Source organism: Microchirus variegatus (assembly GCF_963457635.1).
Source record: "Microchirus variegatus genome assembly, chromosome: 20".
NCBI classification, from domain to species: Eukaryota; Metazoa; Chordata; class Actinopteri; order Pleuronectiformes; family Soleidae; genus Microchirus; species Microchirus variegatus.
Genome location: NC_139821.1, coordinates 10712500 through 10736884, shown reverse-complemented (window position 1 = coordinate 10736884; position 24385 = coordinate 10712500). Strand labels below are relative to the sequence as shown.

The 24385-nt window shown below is 44.1% G+C and overlaps 1 protein-coding gene across 1 annotated transcript in view; it reads right to left on the bottom strand.

The window, feature by feature from the left end:
• Positions 1–18684, bottom strand: part of tafa5a (TAFA chemokine like family member 5a) — a gene marked incomplete at both ends in the record, with an annotated part of 99347 nt that extends 80663 nt beyond the window's left edge. Inside the window, one exon of the mRNA XM_083906799.1 lies at positions 18594–18684. Within this exon, the coding sequence (XP_083762925.1) occupies positions 18594–18684 (91 nt within the window). The remainder of the gene's footprint in view (positions 1–18593) is intronic.
• Positions 18685–24385: the final 5701 nt, after the last annotated feature.

Here is a 24385-nt window from a genome sequence, read left to right as displayed (position 1 = left end):
AGGCTGACACCCCAACTCCCCTGCCCAACGGGTCCTTTCATCTGTGAACCAGATGTGTCCAAGGGAGCTGTGGCATTGTTCTCTTCTTCTTTGGTAGAAATATAGGAATGCATCCAGACATGTACCGCCACCTGATGGTGAAGTGTGATACTAATGCGTACAGTATACCAGGGTGTACCAGGGCCTTTAATACTCTCCTTATCTATCTATCTATCTATCTATCTATCTATCTATCTATCTATCTATCTATCTATCTATCTATCTATCTATCTATCTATCTATCTATCTGCATGTAGCATCTGTCCTGGCTATTCCCCAATCACAAATCATTTTTTTTTAAATGTATTATTATTTATTTTTTTAAATGTCACTGTCAGTTAAAGTTATTATGTATTGCGAATGGCTTAAGCAACTGCGCTAAATATTTTACAGGCAATTAACGATCGCACTTGTTTTTCCGCCGCCACAGAGATGTTAGACAGTAATACTCCACAGAGACACTTAAAAAGTCTGAATACAAATCATTCAGCTCCACAGAGCACCGCTGTTCCAACCCTAATCCCGCCGCGTCTATGCGGCACCGCAGTGTAAAAATACACCGTTTCATTCAACAAAACAACACAGTGTTCGTGGTCAAACACATAGGAGGAGGAGGAGGAGGACTTTCCACGGCAAACACAGTGTTCTATAATAACAGAATGGAGCAGGAGGCGATGGCGCAACGCGGTCGCTGTATCTCAAAGCAAACTCGGTCTTTGTGCCAGTCACAAAGGGTAGCGCCGTGGCAATTGACTCCTGCAATCGAGCAAGTAAATAAATAAGTAAAGCGTAGGAGAGTGGGGAACAAGGAACAAGGAGGGAAGCGCTCGACGGCAAAGGAAAAAAAATGCACTGTATATCACACAGTGCTACGCGGTGACACAGTGTTAGCGCGCCGGGAGTTAAAGAGTCGCACTGCCTCCTTCATTGTCGATCGTCTCAGAGGAGCCGAGCGTGCTCGCGTCCAGGTTTCTTTCTCTTTTTTTTTTTATTCTCATCCCTCACTCAACACGGGCCCTCCTGCTCCTGCAGAGGAAGCGGCGATGCCTCCTGTAGCGGCGGGCGTTTTGCATAACAAAAGAAGAGGAAATAGGGAGTAAAGGGGGGTAAAAAAAAAAAAAAACAGGAGCATGTCAAGCATGTAGAGGAAGTTCTCCATTTATGAAAGCATTCAAATGCGTCTCTCTGTTGTGTGTGTGTGTGTGTGTGTGTGTGTGTGTGCATTGGTAATAAAGCCAGGGGCCAGAGCTGGAGCTCAGAGAGTCAATGTGTTTTAATGGAGACTATGTGCTCACTGCAGCGCGGCATAAATGATAAATTATTCAGCGGCTTCAACACCAGAGCTATCGTCGTCGGGGCCTCCGCTATTATTACCAGCCGATAGGCAGCCGTCACTTTTCCAGACGCGGAAGGAGAGAGCGGGGGGGGGGGGGGGGGAATAAAGGGAACGGTCACTGACAGTAAAGGGCGAGGGGGGACGCCTTGTTATGCTACCTCAACCACCTCCGAGGGTGAAAAGTTGCGGGCAAAGGGGAGGGTTGATAGAGTTAAGTGTCACTTGTTTAAAGCTCCCCAAACTCTCACATACCCCCCTGTTTTCCTCCTTTTATCCCTCTCCTCTCACTCATTCCCAGACACATGCTGTGCTCTCTCTCTCTCTCTCCCCCCCTTCTCCGCGCACTCCCATTTATCGTCATTTTATATAGTCAGCTGTACCTTCACTGCGTCCCTCTGTCCTTGCATTTATCTCCACCCTCCGTCTCCCTCTCTGTATGTCGCTCTCTGTCCCGCCACCTCGCCACCCCCCACCGTCGCTCCCACAAACCCCTATTTCGGTCTCTATCTTCAGTGGAGGAGGTGCCAGGCTAGTGTAATTGGTATTCAAGCTCTGTCGGAGCCAATGCAGAGCCCTGTTAGCAGAATGAGAGAGGGGAAACATCCTTATCTGGATTTCCACGGTAACCAGAGAGAGTGGGTGGGTCGGTTGGGGGACTCGGCTGCACTTGCTGCTCTTATTATTTTTCCATTTTCCATGTGTTGTTTCCCCTTCATTCCTCTCATCGTGTTCCCCCTGCTGCATGTGCTAATTATCGACGAACTGAGTGTGCACATGCACACGGACTCGGTGGCTGCGCACATTGACTGGAGTGTATATCAGAGGTCGACCACTAGTGTATTTTTAAGGGCTGATGGATTAACAATAGTGTGACTCGTAAAAAAAAAGCCAATAGTTGATTCATTATCCAAAAGGGCTCCAACTGCCGATTCCCAAAGGAACAAAAAATAGCAGTAAGAACATTTGTAATAAAAATGACATTATTGATTATTGACACAAGACTGAATAAAGATTTAACAATTATTACAGTGATGAAAGAGATTACACCTATTTCCACCTCTGTTCAATGGACTATAACTAATTAGCGGCGCATATTTACAAAAGGTAGCAGCAACAGCAGCAAGCAGAAGTCACGAAATGTGCGAGGGTCACTGAATGCAACTCGTAGCAGCTCCTCTGAAGTTAACAATTGCTATTATTTTGACTGAGCTTGTGATTGCGATATGATTCCTGACATGAAAGGGTTGTTTTTACGTAAATATTGTCACTTTTCATCAACATATTTAAAAATGATTACGGTGTGATATTTGTGCAGATTGTTAAAAAAAATTCATATTCAGTCTGTAGAATATCATGTGTATAGGTCAGGACAATATTTAATCTAAAATGGTAATTGGACACACATTTTGGCTTTAAGCAATATTGTAAGATGAAAATTGCAGTAGGCTCTATTGCAATTTAGATTAAATTGTTCAGCCCTACTGTGGACCCTGCATTAATAACACTAGCTTTTCCCAAACACTTGTTTTGGTTATTGAGAGAACATTAATGTTTAAATGTGCATTATGTAATAAATCTAAAGCAACTGGCCATAAAATCCTCCAAATATGTCACAGAGACTCAGGAATAATGTTCATATAACAAACTGAACTCACCAACAACAACAGTGCAGCCAGAAATATTTGCATTAAAAAAAATATTTTGCAGACTGCAAATCATGTTTATGTTTTGAAATCATGTTTGGGCATGTGGCGCCACCTACCCCCGTCTACCAATCATTGCAGCCGGTAGAGTCTCAGCTGCCGAGCAACCACGGGTTGCCAGTTACGTCAGAAAACCAAACCTAAAAAACCTCGGTATTTTGAATTTAAATGTAGTAACCGTTTTTGGCCACATTCTTACATATGGTACCTTTAAAGGCAATTAGGGCCAAATAATTGGCTAAAACAATGAATCACGGACCTCTCGTCTATACTAACACACAACTGTACGGAGACAGGTGTACACAAAGCATGGCAGAACACCTGCCTGCACACTCGCAAACACTCACTCGCATGTGACACATCCTCACACAACAACCCCTGCGGAGACTTCCACTGGTGCGGCTTCCTCACATCTGCATCCACAGCACACTTGTAACAAACACACAGTCGTCTCTTCTGTCTCCTCTCACTTGCAGAGGGCCACACTGCAAGACAGATTCACTCGTGTAGCTCCATTACTGGGCTATTTTGAGGATGCCGTGTGAACGCGACTGGCTCTTGACTACAACTGCTGCGGCTACACGCAATTTACAATGTGACAAGGGCTTGGAGGAGAATTCATCAAGGTAACTATTTATATATTGCCTTTAAAGCCGAACAAGTAGCGCCATAAGGGACAGGACTTATCAGCGATCGGGAAAACAGTAAGCAGATTAATTAAAGCTTTGAAGCGCACATTTGTTCTGTGCTACTAATCATGCGAACACAAGGATGCCACAAAGGCTTTCAAATTAACGTTGTAGTTCCAATCGAATCAAACTTTTCTCTACGATGAAGTTTTCAGATAACCAGGCAGACCCTGGAAACGCAGGCAGGCACTGGGAGCAATGCATCTTTAATGTGGTTAACGGCATGTTTTTATGACGATTACTGTGATGCTGGGGCCATTTTAATGAAGGGAAACAATTGATGTCACACTGAGATTTATTGCTCAGCAATATCACCCAGAGATACCACTAATGACATGTGATTAGAGCTTTATGTTTTTGAAGTTTGGATCATTTTTGTTTTTGACAGAAGGCTTTATAATATTCCACAACGACAGGATATTGCAAGTTTTCCAGATGTTAAAGGTGCCATATCTTAAAAATGTGGCCATAAACTGTTTCTACATTCAAATTCAAAATACCGAGGTCTTTTAGGTTTCGTTTTTTGACGTAACTGGCAACCCGTGGTTGCTCGGCAGCTGAGACTCTACTGATTGCAATGATTGGTAGACGGCGGTAGGTGGCGCCACATGCCAAAACATGATTTCAAAACATAAAAATGATTTGCAGTCTGCAAAATATTTTTTTCAATGCAAATATTTTTGCTGTACTGCTGTTGTTGGTGAGTTCAGTTTGTTATATGAACATTATTCCTGAGTCTGTGTGACATATAAGGAGGATTTTATGGCCAGTTGCTTTAGATTTATCACATAATGCACCTTTAATTGGAAAAATTAAGCATAAGCACCTACAGATAAGTGGAAAAAAAATAGCTATACGATGACTTTCCTCACAACAAACGGACAATAAAAGAAAGAACATGCGGATTAAAAGGTATTAGTGAATTTGTTATGATTATTATATTATACACAATTTACTATATAGATCAGTATTTTTTTTTAGATTATTTGGGTTGCTAGATTGCGTTAAGATGACCTAAATGCACGTAAATGACAAAATGACGTCCGTTTTTTAATGCTTTACTAATATTTATTCAATCCCAGCTGGAAAATAGGGCAAAAAGCATGGCCTGTTCATCGCAGGGCCAACATACAGAGACGAACAACCATTAATTCTCACATTCACACCTACGGGCAATTTAGAGCGTCCAATTAACCTCTGCGTGTTTTTGGACTGTGGGAGGAAAACGGAGAACAAGGAGAAAACCCACCTACACACACACACACACACACACACACACACACACACACACACACACACACACACACACACACACACACACACACACACACACACACACACACACACACACACACACACACACACACACACACACACACACACACACACACACACACACACACAAAAGCCCTTACCATCTTTATATCATTACCTGTGTTTCTACCAAATGCTCTGATTTCAACAGACAATGCGGCTTTAACCCTTTAACACGGGAAAAATCTATCACAGACGACACGCACGAGCACATTTTACATTACTGACGGTTTGTGCTATCTCCAAAATGACATTATTGATTATTGACACAAGCCTGAATAAAGATTTAACAATTATTACAGTGATGAAAAAGGTGAAACCTATTTACACCTCTGTCCAACGGGCTATAACTAATTAGTGGTGCATATTAACAAAAGGTAGCAGCAACTAAAGTAACAAAATGCGCGAGGGTCACTGAATGCAACTCGTAGCCGCTGAAAAATTCATATAACAAACTGAACTCACCAACAACAACAGTACAGCCAAAATATTTGCATTAAAAAAAATAATTTGCAGACTGCAAATCATGTTTATGTTTTGAAATCATGTTTTGGCAAGTGGCGCCACCTACCGCCGTCTACCAATCATTGCAGTCGGTAGAGTCTCAGCTGCCGAGCAACCACGGGTTGCCAGTTACGTCAGAAAACGAAACCTAAAATGAATTTGAATTTGAATGTAGTAACCGTTTTTTGGCCACATTCTTACATATGGCACCTTTAATACACTATTTTAACATGCAGTAAATTGTAAATAACTGCCAAATACTGAATGTTATTCTGTAAAAATTAGCAAAAGCACATTTCTGGCACTTTTTAAGATTAAAATAATAACTTAAAAAGAAGTGCAGACGGATATTTTGAGGCCTAGGTGAGAAAGAGTTAAGAGTCTGTAGTTGATGCAACTTCTGTATCGATTCCTTTACATTTCTGCTTTTCCTGTTTGAAACACATGTCAATAAGCAGTCAAACTCTGAGCACAAGTTGGCCGTTTCAGTCTTAAATTACATTCTGCAGGTTTTAAATAGATTTTTAGGGGTCCGACTGTCCTGCAGCGTTATTCAAAAAAGCAAAGCAGTCGAACAGTCTGTTGGAGGGGCCTCCCTGATGAGTTTAAGAGGTGGTTTCAAAGACGAGGAAAGTGTCCTGCTGGAGGGTGATTTTCCAGAACCTGGCAGCCCAAAAGCTTTCCTGATTAATGACTCAAAACTGACCTATGCAGCATTGATTTCTGAACCATCTATAAAGCTATTCAATATGGCTTTAAACGGGGACTTATCAGAAAATGGTGTCCATAATTTCACTCAGGTGATTTATTAAATGCCAAAATTCTATTTTATAATGGAATAGCTTTGCATTACAGTGATGCCCCACAGGCAATGTTTCCCATTCATACTCAAAGGAGCCAGCTGAAGATTATTCTTGGATAACGGAGTTCAACTCTCTCAGGTGATGCAGGAAATAGATGCAACTCATGACCTCCGCTACGTCACTCTCAAAAGCATGATCGCGACAAAGTTATTAGCTCTCAGCATATCCTCGATCAGAGTGTAAATTAATAGAACTCTTAGTCCAAATTGTGCCGATTAAGTCAAGAAGTTGCACCGAATCTTAAGGGGGAAACAAGCTGCACTTAGAACGAAGATGATTTCCCTCTCTTTCCCTCTTTGCACTGTTGCGGGTTACTAGCACAAGCAATGTCTTGTCTGCCGTTACCTGAGTTGCCATGGTAACCCTCCCCCAAAAAGAATTTATTTCAAGAAGCAACCCATCGGCAACAACCTGTGACTCTCTCTCTCTCTCTGTGTGTCTGTCTGTCTCGTTCGTGCTCAGTCATCATTGTGTTTTTCAAGTCGCTCTTGCACTTTTTACTCCTGTGTGTGTCTATATATATATATACATATGTACATATATTTATTTATATATGTGCACGTATATATACATATAGGTGTATAGATGGTGTCCTTGTCTTATATTCCCCACTCTTCCTTTATCGCCTCACTTTATCCGTCTGTTTCTTTCCGCCTCATTTACTGTCACAATCTGTCCATCGTCGCCCACTGGGTTAGTTCATTTGTAGCTACAACCAGAGGGAACGGTGCACCGGGGCTCCTTTGCTAAGTCTGTTACCTGTACTCCTGGGTGAACCTGTGCATGCGTGCGTGTGTGTGTGTCTGTCAAAGGTCGTGAGAACAAATTTAGATTTGCAAATCCATGTGGGGACATTTTGACCTTGTGAGGACATTTTGACCTTGCGGGGACAAGGGTCTGGCTGTTCACAACTTTAAAGGAGCTTAAGGATTAAGACTTTAGTTGGTACAGTCGAGGTCAGGGTTAGGGGAAGACTGAGGGACGCGTTACCTTTCTTGCATTTTTACACTTTTCTTTTTGTAATCTTAAATTGCTCCTAATAAGCGTACGGCACTTTGAAACATAAGATAAACCCACCAGGTTTTGAAACTCATCATTATTTAATTCTCATATTATAATGATAAAAGTATGACCAATTATAAAATTCGGACGGAATAAAATAATTCGCAGAGCCGCCTGTCTGTCATCTGTCGCGTGCCTCGACGATCGCTGTCACGGCTTGCGAGTCGCGCGCAATCTCTGACAGAGAAGTGCGCCACCTGACGTGGCGACTGACTTGACCTGTCGCTAAATCGGCTGACTTTCTGTGGCGTTCGGAGACTCTCGCGTCAATGCACGTATCGCTCTGCAGCTACTGTGCTCAACGAGCAGCGCGTGTTGTCCCCCGGATCACCTCCCAAAGAAACGGAAACCTCCGCAGTCCCAGCCTACAGTCGGAGTAGAGACGGAAAAACCTGTGCACTCTGTGTCCAGGCTGCAAATGAATCGCGCATGCGCACCGCCCGCCGGAGGGTGGGACTTTGAGGGAGGCGGAGGTGTTCACGTTCCAATTTTTTTTTTCAAGTGCTGTGAGACACGCAAGAGAGAGGTAAGTATAGCTTTAAGTGCACAATGAAGAATGTGCAAATCTGCGAGACTGTGTCTGTGAATATGTGATTTAAAAAAATGCATGCATCGTCCTCTCTATCTCTCTCTCTCTCTGTGTGTGTGTGTGTGTAAGTGTGTGTGTTTGTGTGTGTGTGTACGGTGGCCTGCATGTGTAACCATTTGTGCCAATTATTTCATTACCGGCTGACAGATTTCTCTTTCCGCTATTACTGCTCCCCTAGCCACAGGCACCGGCAGAGGCCCCAGCAGTAACACACACACACACACGCACACACACACACACACTCTCAAGCTCGCACACACACCAACCAGTTCAAGTCCATCAATTAAGAAGGCAATTTGCTCAAGTGGTTCCACCTGGGCCAAAGGCAGGTGGGTGGCTATGCTCTGTTTACCTATCAGACACTATTAAGGCTGAGATGTCACAAGTTTCACGTCCAGTCTGCCTCCTATAGTCATGGCGTCCTTGTCTGCTTTACATGTCTGATGTGTACGTGTAATATGCGTCTATGTAAGTGTGTGTGTGTTGTATCGGTCGATGAGCGGCAACCAAATGACAGCTGGTGTTACGGATGTCGTGTGAGAGTGGGTGTTTATGCCTGTCAGTTTCATCAAGCTGCTGACATAGTAGAAGACGTATCTATTAAGGTTGCTTCAATGACCCCTTTGCATGTGTGTGTGTTTTTTGTGTGTTTCACTGTGGACCGTGTGCACGTGTGTGGCCTCTGCAGCAATATATCACCCTCCTCGCACAGTCCCACAAGAACCTGTCGCGCCCCGTGTGTTTGCGTGCGCGCGCGTGACCCTCTGTTGCTCTGTGTGTATGCATACATGGCTCCCCCCTGTGCCTGTGTGAGTGCACATCTGCACTCGCAACATTTATTTCTCTTGAAGAGTGTGTTCGTGTGCAGCACAACACAACACACACACACACACAATCTGTTTGATAAATTATTCTAGGAGCTACAGGAATTTTGCAGTGCACTAAAGCAAACACAAGATACAAGCGCGTATACAGCCTGTCAAGCTCCGTCTGCGTGTGCTTTTCGCCGGCATTTGTATTTGTCGCTACACATGCTACGGATGTCTGCGGCCAACGCTTCATCTGGAGAGAGAAGCGAGAAAGCTACGTGTGTTTACATGCCAGCATTGTCGTAAGAACGTGCCGGAAAACACACACACACATGCACGGAAGGTAAATAAGAGCCACGCGTCAACGTCTCGTCTCCCCGCAATTTCCATTTAAGCGAGGGGACCCGACTGTTACCTGCATCCCATAAGTCCCATTTCCCCCTTCGACTCGTCAGATGTGGTGTTATCCTCGGGCTTACGAGCCGGTGAGCAAGGTATAATTTATTGTCTGTTCAGCAAGGCAAATGTGCAAAGCTGGCACATTTCATTTGCTGAATACATATCATTATATAATAATATGATTCTGTGTGTGTGTGTGTATATGCGTCTGATTCGGGGGGGGGCTCTGCTGTACATTTCTTGGCGATGATAACCCAGTACAGGAAGCAGCACTGCGTGTGTCAAGAGGAGAGGACAGATAAGCCGCTGTTATGAAAGGGTGGAAGACGTACGCCAGACTCATCAAATGTAAAAAGCAGTGACCCGTTGGCCCCCTTATACACAGACTTTTATCGGTCTCTCAATTTCTTTTCTCTAGCTTTAAACAAAGCACCCGTGTTTATTAAACACAGAGCGTGACTTGTGAATTCATATGCAGTACGTAACCCCGTGCATATGTATTATTTTGCAAGTGAAGAATGGGACTTTAAAAACCCCAAACAGCAACACTGTTAAGAAACAACACACCATGGATGAAAGCTTTCTGTATTCATGAGTTTGGTTTTTAACACTCCCTGCAGGTGCAATAATGAAGTTTCTTTCCCCGTGCGGAATAGACCGTGATGATTATGATGAAGCAGAATTGCCCACTGTTTCCCCCCCCCCCCCCCCCCCTTCCTTTCTTTTTTAACTCCTCTGCCCTGCTGTGGTATCGACAGAGCTGTAAACATGAGCATAAAACTATATGTAGCAACAATGTAGCTGTGGGGAAGAAAAAAAACAAAAAGCAATTAACAACTGCAGAGAGAGAGAGAGAGAGAGAGAGAGAAAGAAAGAAAGAAAGAAAGAAAGAAAGAAAGAAAGAAAGAAAGAAAGAAAGAAAGAAAGAAAGAAAGAAAGAAAGAAAGAAAGAAAGAAAGGGTCGGCCTGTTGTACGAGAGGAAAGTCCAACTTGAGAACTGCAGCAAACACAAAGAAAAAAAACAAATGGGTATGCAAAAGTCAGCAATTCCTGTTTCACATATCTTAAAACTTGGATTGCATTAATCTTCAGGTCAATTCCAATTCCTTGCTTAACCCTTAATCTCAAAAATGCGCGAGATTTTCCGAGATCATCCTTGGGAGCAAGGGCTACCCAGAATGCTTTGCGTGTTTTGACATAACAGAGATGGCGCCGAAAGCAGCGAAACGAGTACGCTACAAATTAAGTATTTTCTTTGTTAATAGAGATATAAAAATGATGAAAACCATTGTATTATCTTAGTTTAGGCCCATATTATGGATTACTTACGTCATTGTTGCGTAAGATTTTTTTTTTCTTTTGTCAATAGCCGAGCGGTGCGGGACAATCAATCGTTTGCTATGGTTTACTTTTCAATAAGTCGTGGTGTGTGGTAACTGTCAGCTGAATATGTCTGTGGTTGTGGTATTTGTATGAGTATCATCTTATAACTAACTGACAATCTAATAACTTGACTGATAAATAATCATGACGTAAATGTGTTCTTCTTCTTCCTTTTTGGAGTTGACAGACTGGACGCAGCTTTCGCGTTATTCTGCCCCCCACAGTCTGAAGACGTATCTGCATTTAAGGGGTGTCCCATTTCTAAGTGACAAAATAACCCTCAACACTTGGTTTTGAGGGCCAGTTAAGATTAAGGGTTGAGCTTGAGGGTTAAGACAGGAATTGGAATTGGCCCTTCGTCCCATAACGAGGCCTCGCAATCGATGAAAACATGCACGGTATTGTAATTCCAGCAGCCTGTTGGAACCCAATTCATAAACGATGATGTGACAGCTATGTCAATTATGTCAACGATGATCTCCGCAAGTGCGCCACAAATGCGTCGAGTTATCTCGCTTTGTTGCGTGACTAACATCCATGTCAGCACCTTCGCTTCCCCGCCCTGTAATGGCATTATGAGATAAATGACGCTTGTTATGACCCATAATGTTATGGCTTGGCCTTTTACAGTGAGCTAAACCTATTTTCTCCCAGCTCAGGATTGAGGAACAGGAACTGGAACCCCACAAGCAATCTATTCAAGGGTGCAATGAGCTAAGGGGATGTGACATGCCAATGTTTTTTAGTGATTTTCATTATGTGTCATTCTATTCTAATTTCTTTTCAATTGGACCATGAGAACAGCGGTGCATGAGGCGGGCGCGGGCGAAAGGGGGATCTTGTTTGGCTGCAGGACATCCTGAGAAATAAAATAATGATCCTTATGAAATTACTTTGGACACATTCTGACAGCCGAGACAAAGCAAGTGGCTTGCCTTGTTTGAAATCGATAAAGCCTCCATTACTTTTCTGAAGAGTAACATGCAATTTGTTTCAGTGCGGAGCAGCATAGCATCGGTAATATTCTGCCCCTTTGACACAGGAAGCTAATGCACTGTGGCCAACCTAATGTCAGATTAAACCCTACATTTCTGTCGGATCGGAATAAAGCATGACCAAGCCTGTTTTCACAGACACCACATCCGAGTCACAGCTGGCCTCTGGGCCATTTCTTTGTGAAGACGGAAAAGGGGAAAAAAAAAATTGTCTTCTTTAAATCCATTCAGATGACTGCGGCCCCATCCCATCCCCGACGCACGAGGAAGATCAAACTTCTTAAGTAGCTATTGATCAGCGAGATGAACAGAGGGAGAAACGGCGATTGATCGAACGCGCCGATGACCTCGTCTCTACCTTTGACACCGCCGGGAAAAAAGCACAAATTGAAACCACAGCGGGGTAAGCACACTTCGCGCTTGTCATTTCCTCGAGAACGCGTGAATGTATCACACCCAAGCACCCCGGTGGTCATGGAATCAATAATCTGGAGGAGTTGTTTATGAATAAGATTCAGTTCCGACTTAAATCAGCACTCTTCCTGCTTGTATAAAAAAAGATGAATGTTCTGTAAGCTTGGGCTGGACCAAGCGAGGGGAGGGAACACAGTCTTCTCTTTGAGAGATGGTCCTGACGGACATGTTGCCGGTGTTGCAAGAATGGTCCCAGAGGAATCTGCCCTTCCACAGAGGGAAAAAAACGCTGATCTGAGAGGATCTCCCTCCCACCAGCTGACAAGCCGATAGACAAATGGCCCTGCTACTCTCTAACCTTTCAAACTGCAGGCCCTCCTTCTTCTTGTACTACTTCTCGTGTGCGTCTTCTGCCAAACCCTCCTCCTTCATTCAATCCTGTGTATGTGTGTACATGACTTATTTATACGGTGACCAGAACACATTCCCGAGCTGACGCTTGAGGCTTTAATTAAAGATAGAGCTGCGGTTATTGAAATCATGCAGGCCTTGATTCCTCACGCCGCACATTCAGGAGGAACCAGATCTAGCGATCGACGCTACCTCGCTGACCTGTACCACGTCTTTACTGCATGCGTTACACATTTTATCACCAGCATCTGTACTGCGTTAATGGGTCCAGACGATGGAAGACGTAGCATTGCATGTCCTTGCTGATTCAAGGTTTTTGCGGAGTAGCTCAATCCTGTGTCTTCAGGCTTGGTTTAGTAGGGCCTCGGGGAGTTTCAGAAAGCACTTCACGGGCGGAAGGGCGGGAATGAAGTGTGGTAGGTCGATGTCTCTCTGACATCACTATTTCCAAAGGCCAGTGACTCTCTCCGCGGAAAAAAACAACAAACAAACTGGAGGCTAGAGACGATCCTCACAGCCAGGTTTTCATCAGAGTCCAACCACTGCCTTTTTTTTTTATTGTCCCTCTGCGCTGCCAAAACGCAATCAATAGGACTTTAGGAAAACTGGGTGCAATAGTGCACACTTTTTTTTTTACTGTCCCACAATCAATAAGAACTGTGAAAAACAGTGGCATGAGAAAACATTGAGGATTTCACGTACGTGCACGTGTGCACGCGCAAACACACACGCACAGATTAAAAGGGCCTCTGGACACAGGACACAAGTGGGTCGACTTGGATTACCTCGAAAAAAAAACACCACAGGTTTTACCGGCTGCAACTGTGATTGATTCATCGAAGTGAATTAATTAACGAAGCCCTTAACTAATGAATCAGTTAAAGCGATTGATTAATGAGCATTTTACCCCTCTGGGATATAGCTGACCATTAAAGATAAACTGTGCTAAATTTAAATCAGATCACGCGCTAGAGGTACGCTCCGCTTACCTGCGTGCGTTATCGCTGCGAGGGATTTGACATCGCCGAGGATTTGCTGAGTAAAACACAGCGATCGTGACATCGCTTGTGTATGCTAAAGGAGTATTACTGCGGCATTAAACACGTGCATATTATTTTCATGTCACCCGAGCCTAAAGCTGTGCTACGGGGGGCGACTTCCCCCTAAAATCCCTCCTTTCTTCAGGTTAATAATAGACGCTTAAGAAGGGAAGAAATGCTTAATGATTACACCTCTGCTGCTGTTACTCGGAGTCATATTCAAGTCAGACCTCATGCTGCAGCGTCAGTCTGGACCTTCTTTGTAATTAAACAAAACTACATCTTTTAGACGCAGGTGACGGCTGACAGACAGACAGCTACGCCTTTTAACAACTGTGCCTGGGGTACATTCGGCATTCTGCTTCTTTAGCACAAACTGAATTAATGCTCTGCCGGAAAAAAATGAAACAACATTCACTGAGGGCACGATGACAAAAAAAAAAAGGGAGAGGGAAAACGTCTGCGACGAGGGGGAGAAAAAAAAGCAAACAATATAGCACCGCGAGGACAAACACAAAGAGCTGTCGCCATAAACATCGCCCGCTGTCTCTGAATGTCTTACATAACTGACCATTATTTGTCAACTCCGGCGCATCCCATAAACCCACAGTCGCAGTACTGTAACGCGGCTAATGGTCACTGGTGGGCAATGGGGTCACGTCTCGAAGGCTGCAAACAAAGGCCACGTCAATTTGGAGACATTGTGTGAGTGCAGTGGCCTTTGTCTTGCTGTGGCCTGGGCTTTGAGTCGAGAGCTTCGTAAAGGTGACCTGATTAGGCGTCGTTCCCACAAGGTAGCTCTTAAAATAAGCCCCGCACCTGATGACCTCTGCTGTGAATGGTAAGCAGCGAAGTATAGCCTGCATTGCCGCTCACAAACAAGCTGTCCTATGGAGGAACTCAAACTGTGACTCCAGAGTTGGTAATTGGCCACCGGTTCTCCAATAGCACAAAACTGGCAAAAAAACCCCTGTGTTTGTCAATTCCTTGCTTAACCCTCAATCTCAAAAATGCGCGCTCCCTCTAGTGCAAGTGCTGTCCCGATTCTCAGAAAAGTTAAGTTGAGGGGAAAGTTTTAAGGGCTGTATCGCCCTCAATATTGAGATTTTCTGAGACCACCCTTGGGAGCAAGGGCTTTCCCAGAATGCATTGCGTGTTTTCACATAACAAATATGGCGCCGAAAGCAGCGAAACGAGCACACTACAAATTAAGTATTGTCTTTGTTAATAGAGATATAAAAATCATTGAAAACCATTGTATTATCTTAGTTTTGGCCCATATTATGGATTACTGACGTCATTGTTTTGCGTAACATTTATTTTTATTTTACGATCTTTTGTCGATAGCCGGCCGGTGCGGGACAAGCGATCGTTTGCTATGGTTTACTTTTCAATAAGTCGTGGTGTGCGATAACTGTCAGCTGAATATGTCCATAGTTGTGGTATTTGTATGAGTATCATCTTATAACTAACTGACAACCTAATAACTTGACTGACAAACGGATCGTAATAAATAATCGTGACATGAATGGGTTCTTCCTCTTCTTCTTTTTTGGAGTTGACAGACTGGACGCAGCTTTCGCGTTATTCTGCCCCCCACAGTCTGAAGACGTATCTGCATTTAAGGGGTGTCCCATTTCTAAGTGACAAAATAACCCTCAACACTTGGTTGTGAGGGCCAGTTAAGATTAAGGGTTGAGCTTGAGGGTTAAGATCGGAATTGGAATTGGCCCCAATTATTCAAAAAGTCAAAAAATACAATAAATAAATGTCAGGTTTATTCAAGACATGATTAAGTAATAGCACGTGATGCATCAGTTAAACTCATTGATCCACTTTCAGTAACATCGTTCCAATCCAAAAGCTCCCGGTGTCAGGAGCAGTGTGTGAATACACACATCTCTGTCATTTTGGCCTATTACAGCTCACTCACTCCGTGGTTTTACCTGAGGATCGATAACTGCACTCTTTTTTCAGCAAACTGCTGGTAAAGGATGACAAGAGAGCAACCAGGGTGCGCAGGCAGTAGTTTTGTGAATGAGCAAAAAAAAAGAGAAAACCCAGTCTGAATTCCAAATTAACTTGTAATTGTTAGAGAGGCATTATAGGCAATCTGCCTCTCTCTCTCGAGCAAGAAATAGCAATGGTGTCTTCCAGCGAAATGAGTTCAGCGGAAGGATAAACCCGGGGATTCTCTTTAGAACGTCACGTGTCGAAAAGTGCCTCCTTACTTTAAATCCACTTTAGATCAAAATACAGAATTTGTCTTTTTAGGCCAGCGCTCGCTCTAAATTATTTCCCTAAGCACTGAAAAGCACGGAAATCATCCATTCAAACGTGACTGTTCACTGGTAAAAGCACCGAATTCTTTTTTTGATCCAAAATAAAGACGAGGCTGAAAATGCAACTTACAATCAAGCAGACGGAAATCAATCATGCAGGATTATTGACTTTATCTTTTCTGTGGCTGTGGGCCTGTTTCCTTATAATTTACAGCACTTAAGAATAACGCTTTCTATCCAAAAACGGTGTTGTTCACCGAGAGGAAAACATTCTGAATATTTCAACACTTTCGCAATAAATAAAAGTGAAGGTAATCTTCACATAACTCTTCAATTTCATTGCTGTATAAATAAATAACTACAGGATATTGAGGTTTTAAAGCCGCTGCTTGTCATCATTTTAATTGCATATCCATGGGGTGTCTCAATTTTTTTTTGCTCCATATTATTTTCTAACTGTGGGGGGGGGGGTGAAAAAAATGGTTATCTCTTCATTTTCTTACCCAGATTGCCCAGGCGTTGCCCAGTTGATTCAAACACTAAAAAAAAAAAAACTATTCAATGAACTCGTCAAGCTCCCTATTGCCTCCCTGTGACAAATCTCTCGGCCAATGAAGAGGCAAAATGGGATTTTGCTCCGTTGCCTGAATTATTGAAGTGGACAGTGCGAGAAATTGATGGTGCAAAATTCATCCACATTCCTTATGCATTATGTTTTAATATGTTTCCATTACCGATGCCACGGGCGCCTCATCCTCGTTTCTCGGCGCGCCTGCGATCTCGTGTCATATTACGCAGAGGAAGTCTGATGCGATGTGGCATACTGACCGGGCGTATACGGCTAACAAGCCAATGCCAATATGATAATAATTGAAGAATCTGTGCTAACAGGCTAAGACATGGAGGTAAATACATGGAAAGGTCCTTTTTTTCCCTATTACAACAGAGTGAGTTGCGTTTGCACAACACTGGTGTTCTTATTAAGGCATTTGCGAGGTTAGATTAAATGGGTTAAAGGAGGTCTGTTCTTTTTAGGCCCCTTGCGTCTGCCTTTCATTATCCTCGCCCCCCCCCCCCCCCCCCCTCCCAAAAGACAGTCACTAACACGGCCCTTTGAATTCAGTTCATCAGTTTGTGCTATTAGCCCCCTACAGCTGGCTATGACCTTGGTCATTCCCGCGGCCCCGAACGTGGACACATTCTCACCCACCTCCCCGCAGCTCCCTTATAGGCACCTTATAAACCATCATTGCCGCTGAGCGACCCGGTGGCAGGTTTTTCCCCCGAAAGTCGAAGGCTATAGGGTGTCAGGTCCGAAAGCACAGAAAATGCAGGCTTAGGGAAAAAAAAAACCCACCCCACTCGGTGTAAAAGCAAAACACGATACAGACAATCAACACGGCTGTGAAGGTCAAAAATATTGCCTTGCCAGTCAACAAGTCCGGACTGTGCTGACAGACTAAATCTAATGAGAGCAGCTCGCATTAACATAGCCATGAGCAGCGTTCGTTGTGTACCGTTAGGTGGACACACACACACACACACACACACACACACACACACACACACACACACACACAATCCTCTTTTTGACCTCTCTGGAAGAGGCCAGCATGCCATGGTAAATTAAAAATCTGAGGAAGGCTTCAGGACATGTGCCATTTAAAAAAAAACCAAAAAAAAAAAAAACCTGAACTCTCCTTTGTCTCCCATTTTGGCTGATCATGGGCGCACCACAGTGCGGAAGGAGTTTCCCACTTGACCTGAATATTTACCCATAGGGCTAGAGGCAGGGAGGGAGTGTGGCAGGCCATTCCAAGCCACACTTCTTTAAAAAAAAAAAAAAATTACCCACAACCATTCCACAAGTATGTTTGCTGCAGGGCATACACTGTATATTAAACTGCTGGTTGCGTGTGTACCAGGTTCATTCAGTACAGTAAATCCTTCAGTTGCCACACGAGGAGAGAGCGGCACGGTTTGGTGTTTATGATGTTGCACTGTATGTGGAAGTTTAAGCAGTTGATGATAGACTGTATCATCATGAGGCCACACGTCATATACTTAGCTCCAAGTGCAACTCCATGAATGAACACCTTTACACACACACAGAGAGAGAGAGAGAGCAGCCATGTCCACAGGCTGTGCACCATCATACAGCATGACAATCTTGACAGTTGTGGACAGAGTATTAAATCAGTGAGGCTCTCACAGGGAGGCGTGTGATGATGAGTGGGGATTGGGATGAAGTCGGCTTGAACACAAAAGGGGGCAGGAAACACAATAGAAGGTAAATGGGGGGAGACATTAGAACCGCTTGACCTCAATGTTACCCTAAAGCTAGACTCTAGTGCCATCTATTGAGAACGTTTACAACAGATCAGTGTTCTATGCAAACAGTGAGCCCCGACGGTTTGGATGAGTCTTGTTCTCACATGGCACACATCTTGGATTTACGCATGCCATTATATATATATAATCAATCGATTATCCTCTGCAAGATGACTTGTTGATTATGGAAATAAAGAAAACGCACAGATCAGTATAAGAAAAGCAGAACAAGACATGCTTCTCGCAAATAAATCTTCATTTTTTTTAGATGATTTATGTAATGATAGGGTCGATATTTAAATGCGACTGAGCCACTGTGGCACACTCCGCATTGGGATTATTGCAGCAGAAAAACTTCATTAGAGTCAAGGAAAATGTGGTGGCGCATTGAAACGACAACGTGAACCGCGTGGACTTGTAAGTGATTACCTTCTTTGAACAAGCGGGAGTGAATGAGGAGAAGGAGAAAGCAGCACATCGCTGCTCCGGTCAGTGCCCACGCAACTCTGAGCAGCTGCATCCTGGCGTTGGAGAGGGGGGTCTAACCGTGGCGGACCGTGGGAGCCTTGCAGCGGGGTGGAGAGAGAGAGAGAGAGAGAGACGCTCCACCTCAGCTCTCAGACACTAAATTAATCATCCTCTCCATGCAAACAAAAAAAATCCTCACTTGATAGTCCGCTTTAGGAGTGATAAAGAGCAATAGGATCCGTGGAACAACAGGGAAAATATGCGCGCTTTCTTCGCCGCCGGTGCGTCAGAGTGACTCCAAACGCAGCGGCGATTAACCCCCGATCACAGACTGAAGGGTTGACATCCTTCCCTCGCAACACTTCTCCCTCCTCTCTTCCCCTGTGTTTTTTTTTTTTTTTCCTTCTTCTTCTTCTCTTCTGTCAAGAGTCTGTCGTCGCCTCGGTTGGATCCAACGCGCTGCGCTGAAGCCTCCCTCAGTGTCGGCGCTGCTCCCCGTCTGCAAGTGCGCACAGGGGGTCCACTGCGATGCGGCGCGCAGATGATGATCACCGCTGCCCGCTGCACGTTACGCACATCTCTCCCATTGCTGGAGAGGCAGAGGCAAACACTGCCAGCCAGGACTCCTCGCAGTTCTCGTTTCCCTCCCTTACTCTCTCTCTCTCTCTCTCTCTCTCCGTGGCACACACACACACACACACACACCGTCTCTCCCTCTCCCTCCCTCTCTCTCTCTCTTTCCTTCTCTCCCTGTCTCTCTAAAATCAATCCAAAGCAACTCTCGCCATTTACGCACGTCAACAGCCAGTTTCATAAACTATGCATCTCCATGCGCCTCGCACATCTTGGAAACATTGCGGGGGGGACGGGGGGGGGGGGGGGGGGCGAATAGATTCTCTGTGTCCCACAAATCCACCCGTCTTTTCTCTAAAGGCAAATCAAACATAGCAATGACGAATGGATGCTGCAGTTCCTTTATTTTGTCCTGTTTTGGTCTCCGATCATGTACCAAAGATCCGAGAGATGCATGTCAGCACATCTCTCTCCCTCACTCTGTGTGTATGTGTGTGTGTGTGTGTTCCTCAAACCAAATCGACGACCCCCCCCCACTTCGAGGTTACGTCACAACTCCCCCCCCCCCCCCCAAATAATCTCCTTCAGCTCCAAAGCCTGAGATAGAGCTGCTATAACAGGATGTTCACACTGATAAACAAAAGTGAGCAATCTGTGGGCTGCAAGTGATCATCAGATGGCAAAACTAAATAAAGGCGAATTCAAACACAGTATGTCAGTGTTATTTTAGTCTCTCTTTCTTTTTGTGGAACGAAATTGTCCATACATTATCCCAACAAATTGCAAAAACCCCCCCACCCCCCCACACCTCCAAAAAAAAAAGAAATCCTGCCCATTGGCCAAGCCTCCCAGTTATTGGGAGAAGGCTTTGGGTAGAGCCCATGCCCGAGGCTCAGCAATCATGGAAGTGATTACACGTGAAGCCCAGTTCCGTGTGATCTTTTAACGGATGTCGGGATCCAGTGAGTGAAAACAATCCGGCTGGAGTAGGACCAACACTGAATGGCAAAACAATAGTCTGTGTAATCCCTTCCACGCTGGTTTTTTTTTCCCCGAGTGCCAACACAGCCATTGTTCCAGTTTTATGTGTGTATTCGCATGCTGCTTAGCGCTCGCGCGACGCAGAATTGTTCACTTAATTCGTCCGTCATCAGTCGTTTGGAAGCGGTCGGTCAGTTTTGCACACAATAAGCCATATGGTCTGTCCAAGTGATGGCAGCATATGAAAGCCCAGCATTTCCTCCTTGGGGGTACTTGTGGTTTTTATTCCTGCGTCTGTGCTTTTATAATTGAATCCGAATGATATGGCTGGACGACTGATGGTGCCACTCAAACCGGAGAACTGTCATTGCGGTGTCAATAAGGTTGGCCCCTGCAGCTACCAGGCCTAATTAGCTGATAACAGTCTTTACTGGCTGGCGTGCATGCCAGACTGCCTGTGCGTCTGCAATAAATCTCCATGCCTTTCTTTTTGCATGTCACCATGTGTGTGCATGCGTGTGTGTACTTGTACAAATCTTTGTGAGGACATTTTTTTTTTTTAAAGTGAGGACATTCTGACAGGTCCACAGGGTGATTGAACTGCTGTGGTGATTCATCCTTCAGGTATTTTGACCAAAGCATATCACAGACGTGTTTAGTAGGACACCCCGGGGAACTAGGTTAACTTGTCGAAATAGGAGATAATATGAGTCCTTTAACATACGTACGCACGGTGCGTTGACCAATGCATGACAATATTTGCGCCATCAACGCGCAGGCAGCCCATATTTTGCACAAAGAGCACCAAGCAGAAAAAACAATTTCAACAACAGCAGAGGAAGTGGAGGATATAGTCATCTGAGCCTCGACCTGACTGACACTCCGACTCGCCTGTCTGACGGGCTTTTAATTTGTGAACCAGACGTGGCCGAGGGAGCTGTAGCATCGTTCTCTTCTTATTTGGTAGGAATACGTCCTATTCCCTGCGTCCAGACTTGTACCGCCACCGGATGGTGAAGTGGGATACGACAGGACCCTGACACGCGAGTACACCAGGGTCTGCGATATATACGACGCGTTTATGGGTTAATGCATGGTTATAGGATTATTAGGATTCGGTTAAAGGTGCATTATGTAATAAATCTAAAGCAACTGGCCATAAAATCCTCCTAATATGTCACAGAGACTCAGGAATAATGTTCATATAACAAACTGAACTCACCAACAACAACAGTACAGCCTAAATATTTGCATTAAAAAAAACATTTTGCAGACTGCAAATCATTTTTATGTTTTGAAATCATGTTTAGGCATGTGGCGCCACCTACCGCCGTCTACCAAATCATTGCAGTCAGTAGAGTCTCAGCTGCAGAGCAACCGCGGGTTGCCAGTTACGTCAAAAAACGAAACCTTAAAGACCTTTGTATTTTGAATTTGAATGTAGAAACCGTTTTTGGCCACATTCTTACATATGGCACCTTTAATGGTTAGGTATTCACTTGTGATGGTTAAGGTGAGGATAAGGGGCTCGGGAATGCATTAAGTCTTCGAGTGTCCTCACTAAGAATGCAAGTGCAAGCGTGCGTGTGTGAGAGAGAGCAAGAGAGAGAGAGAGAGAGAGAGAGAGAGAGACCTTTTCTCTAAACTGACACCACCTGTCGTCCTCTCCAATGCTTGTGTGATCCATCCGTCTACGGCACAGAAAGCAATTAAAGACTTGACCTCTACAAGGATTTAGGGTGGGATGACTGCATGTGTGCTTGCGACGGTGTAAGTGTGTGTGTGTGTGTGTGTGTGTGTGTGCTTGTCTGACATCATCATCTGCTGCATGTGCCTACTCCACTCAATAGCACGGTTAGCAAAATATAACCGTGCGCATCATGTGTAGAGCATAATTAGGAAACGGTTAAGAAACAATGACAGCATTCCAGTGAATGCAGGAGGAGCTGGTTACATTATTATTCCTATTCACAAAGATGCCATTGTTATGCATTGTGTCCTCACTACACACACTCACAGCACCCAAACTCCACGAACAGACAGCAGTTCATGTAACGTGCAAGTGACGATGTCATGACACGAGTCAAATCCTAACCCGCAAATACTGTCAGGGCTTTTGGATTTGTTTTGGAACTGGAAAGGCTGTGTCCATTTTCATATTCAGTTTATGCTTTTTGGATCAAAATTGGCTCCACTCTTAGGTCAGATGCCTCCGAGCTCCACTCGGCACAGAACAACCTCTGAAAGCAGCGCAGCCATTAGTACACAGATATAAACTCAAGTGCAGATTGCGGGAAAAAGGGATGAATGCTGCCGCCGTCCACTGTACCTATAATATCCCTCTGCTGTTACAGTTTAAGTATCACAATGAGCAAATATAAAAGCCAAAAAAAGCAGATGAACGTGAATGTTCCAGTCACAGCAATTCCCACTGCTCTCAGATTTAAGATCTATTCAGTGGCCATAATCATTGTGTTTATTTGTGATATTTTGTTTGTTGCAATTTCATTTGATTAAATTTACAATAATGTGAAAGAGGCTGAACCCCATTATCACCACCAGACCTTCTAGTTCCTCTAAGCTTTATAGAGCATTTTATAGTATTTCTCAGTTCACTGATGAGATTTTTATGACCCACATCTTGACTTTTGGTTCAAAACAGGCAGATGTCCTGAGTCATAAAGGTGCATAAAAAAATAATCGTAATAAAAAAATCTGCACTCCTGAGTTAGACACGGTGTGTACGCGAATGACTCCATGTGTTGCTCCATGTCACATATTCATATTATCAATGACAAGAATGAATTAATTAATTTACATTAACATTTAGATTATGCTGAAAGGCTGTAATGAATGTATGGATCAATAACACCAAACATACATAATGTTGCCTATCCTGGCTTTAAGACCTTACTCCGTGTGGGAAAGGTGGGGGTGGCGCCCTAGCGCCCCCTACTGATGACGAGCCACCTCTTCCCCGCATTACAAATAATGCCGCCCTGTTTCTGTTCGTGTCGACCAAGAAGAAGCAGCTTTCATCACCGTGCAATTAATGCATCGTGCTGCTGTAGGGTCAAGTTATCATGGGGCAGCACAAGCTGTACAATATGTCCTGTTTCTTTGCCATATTTCAGTCACTTGAACTGTAAGAGACAGATTCCTTTCACCCGCCGATTCCTTGTTTTTTTTTTTTAATTTTGGGACTGCTGTGGCGCAGAAGGGTAACAAGGATGTTTTTTCTTTTGACAAATGAATCAATACTTGTCACCAAAGGGCCGAGGAAGACCACTTACGGACAGCACATAGGTTGACGTCATGATCAGCAGCATGATCAATGGACTTATTGAAGATAGATATACGTACACAGTTACCATATCTCAGTTTTTTACATCGTATACTTTCACAAGGGCTCTGCTCGTTCGTTCCTGTCTAGACTCCATTATAAACCTCGAAAAAGAAGCTTTCTTTAATTTCGCTTGTAACCTCTCTTTTGTATTACAAGCAAACAACAAAAATGCTTCGACAAAAGTTTTTTTTTTTTGAGCACTGAGGAATGCTGTTTTTTTTTTTTTTTTTATCGCTCGTCTTTTATGTCTTCTTTTTTTTTATTATTAAAATATTTCCTTTCACTCTATCCTCACACCACCCACCTACGCTGCTGCTGCTGCTGCTGCTGCTGCTGCTGCCACGTCTCCTTTCGCACCATCTCATCCTCTGAAATGCCACCCACTCACCGCTATCCTTTTCCTTGCCAGAAGCCAGGAGAGGCGTTACTTGCTTTGTCCTCTGTGCAGGTCACTGGCTGTGCGCCAGACAGAGCCCATGCCAATAAAAGCCATGAGTAATGGGCTAAAACTTCTACATTCGCTGTGTTTCCCATTATTTCCCATGGTCAATAAATCTGAAGAAGGGCTTAATCAGAGGGAAAAGCCAGGACATATGGCCTATGTCCAGTAGGGTGTCCGACACTGAGATTCTTACAGTTTAATCAGAGATAAAAGTTGAGGTGTCAGCCACCAATGTGGCTTTCCTTGTGACCCACTTTGTCTTCCGACAGGCGGAGCCATTATTATTTGGACAGATGAACACACCGCTCCTGTCGGTTGAGAAACAATGGCTGCCGTTGCGCCGCTAAGACAAGGTTGACTGTAAATAATGTCCTTAAAAAAAACCTAATAGACAGATAATGGAATGAATTG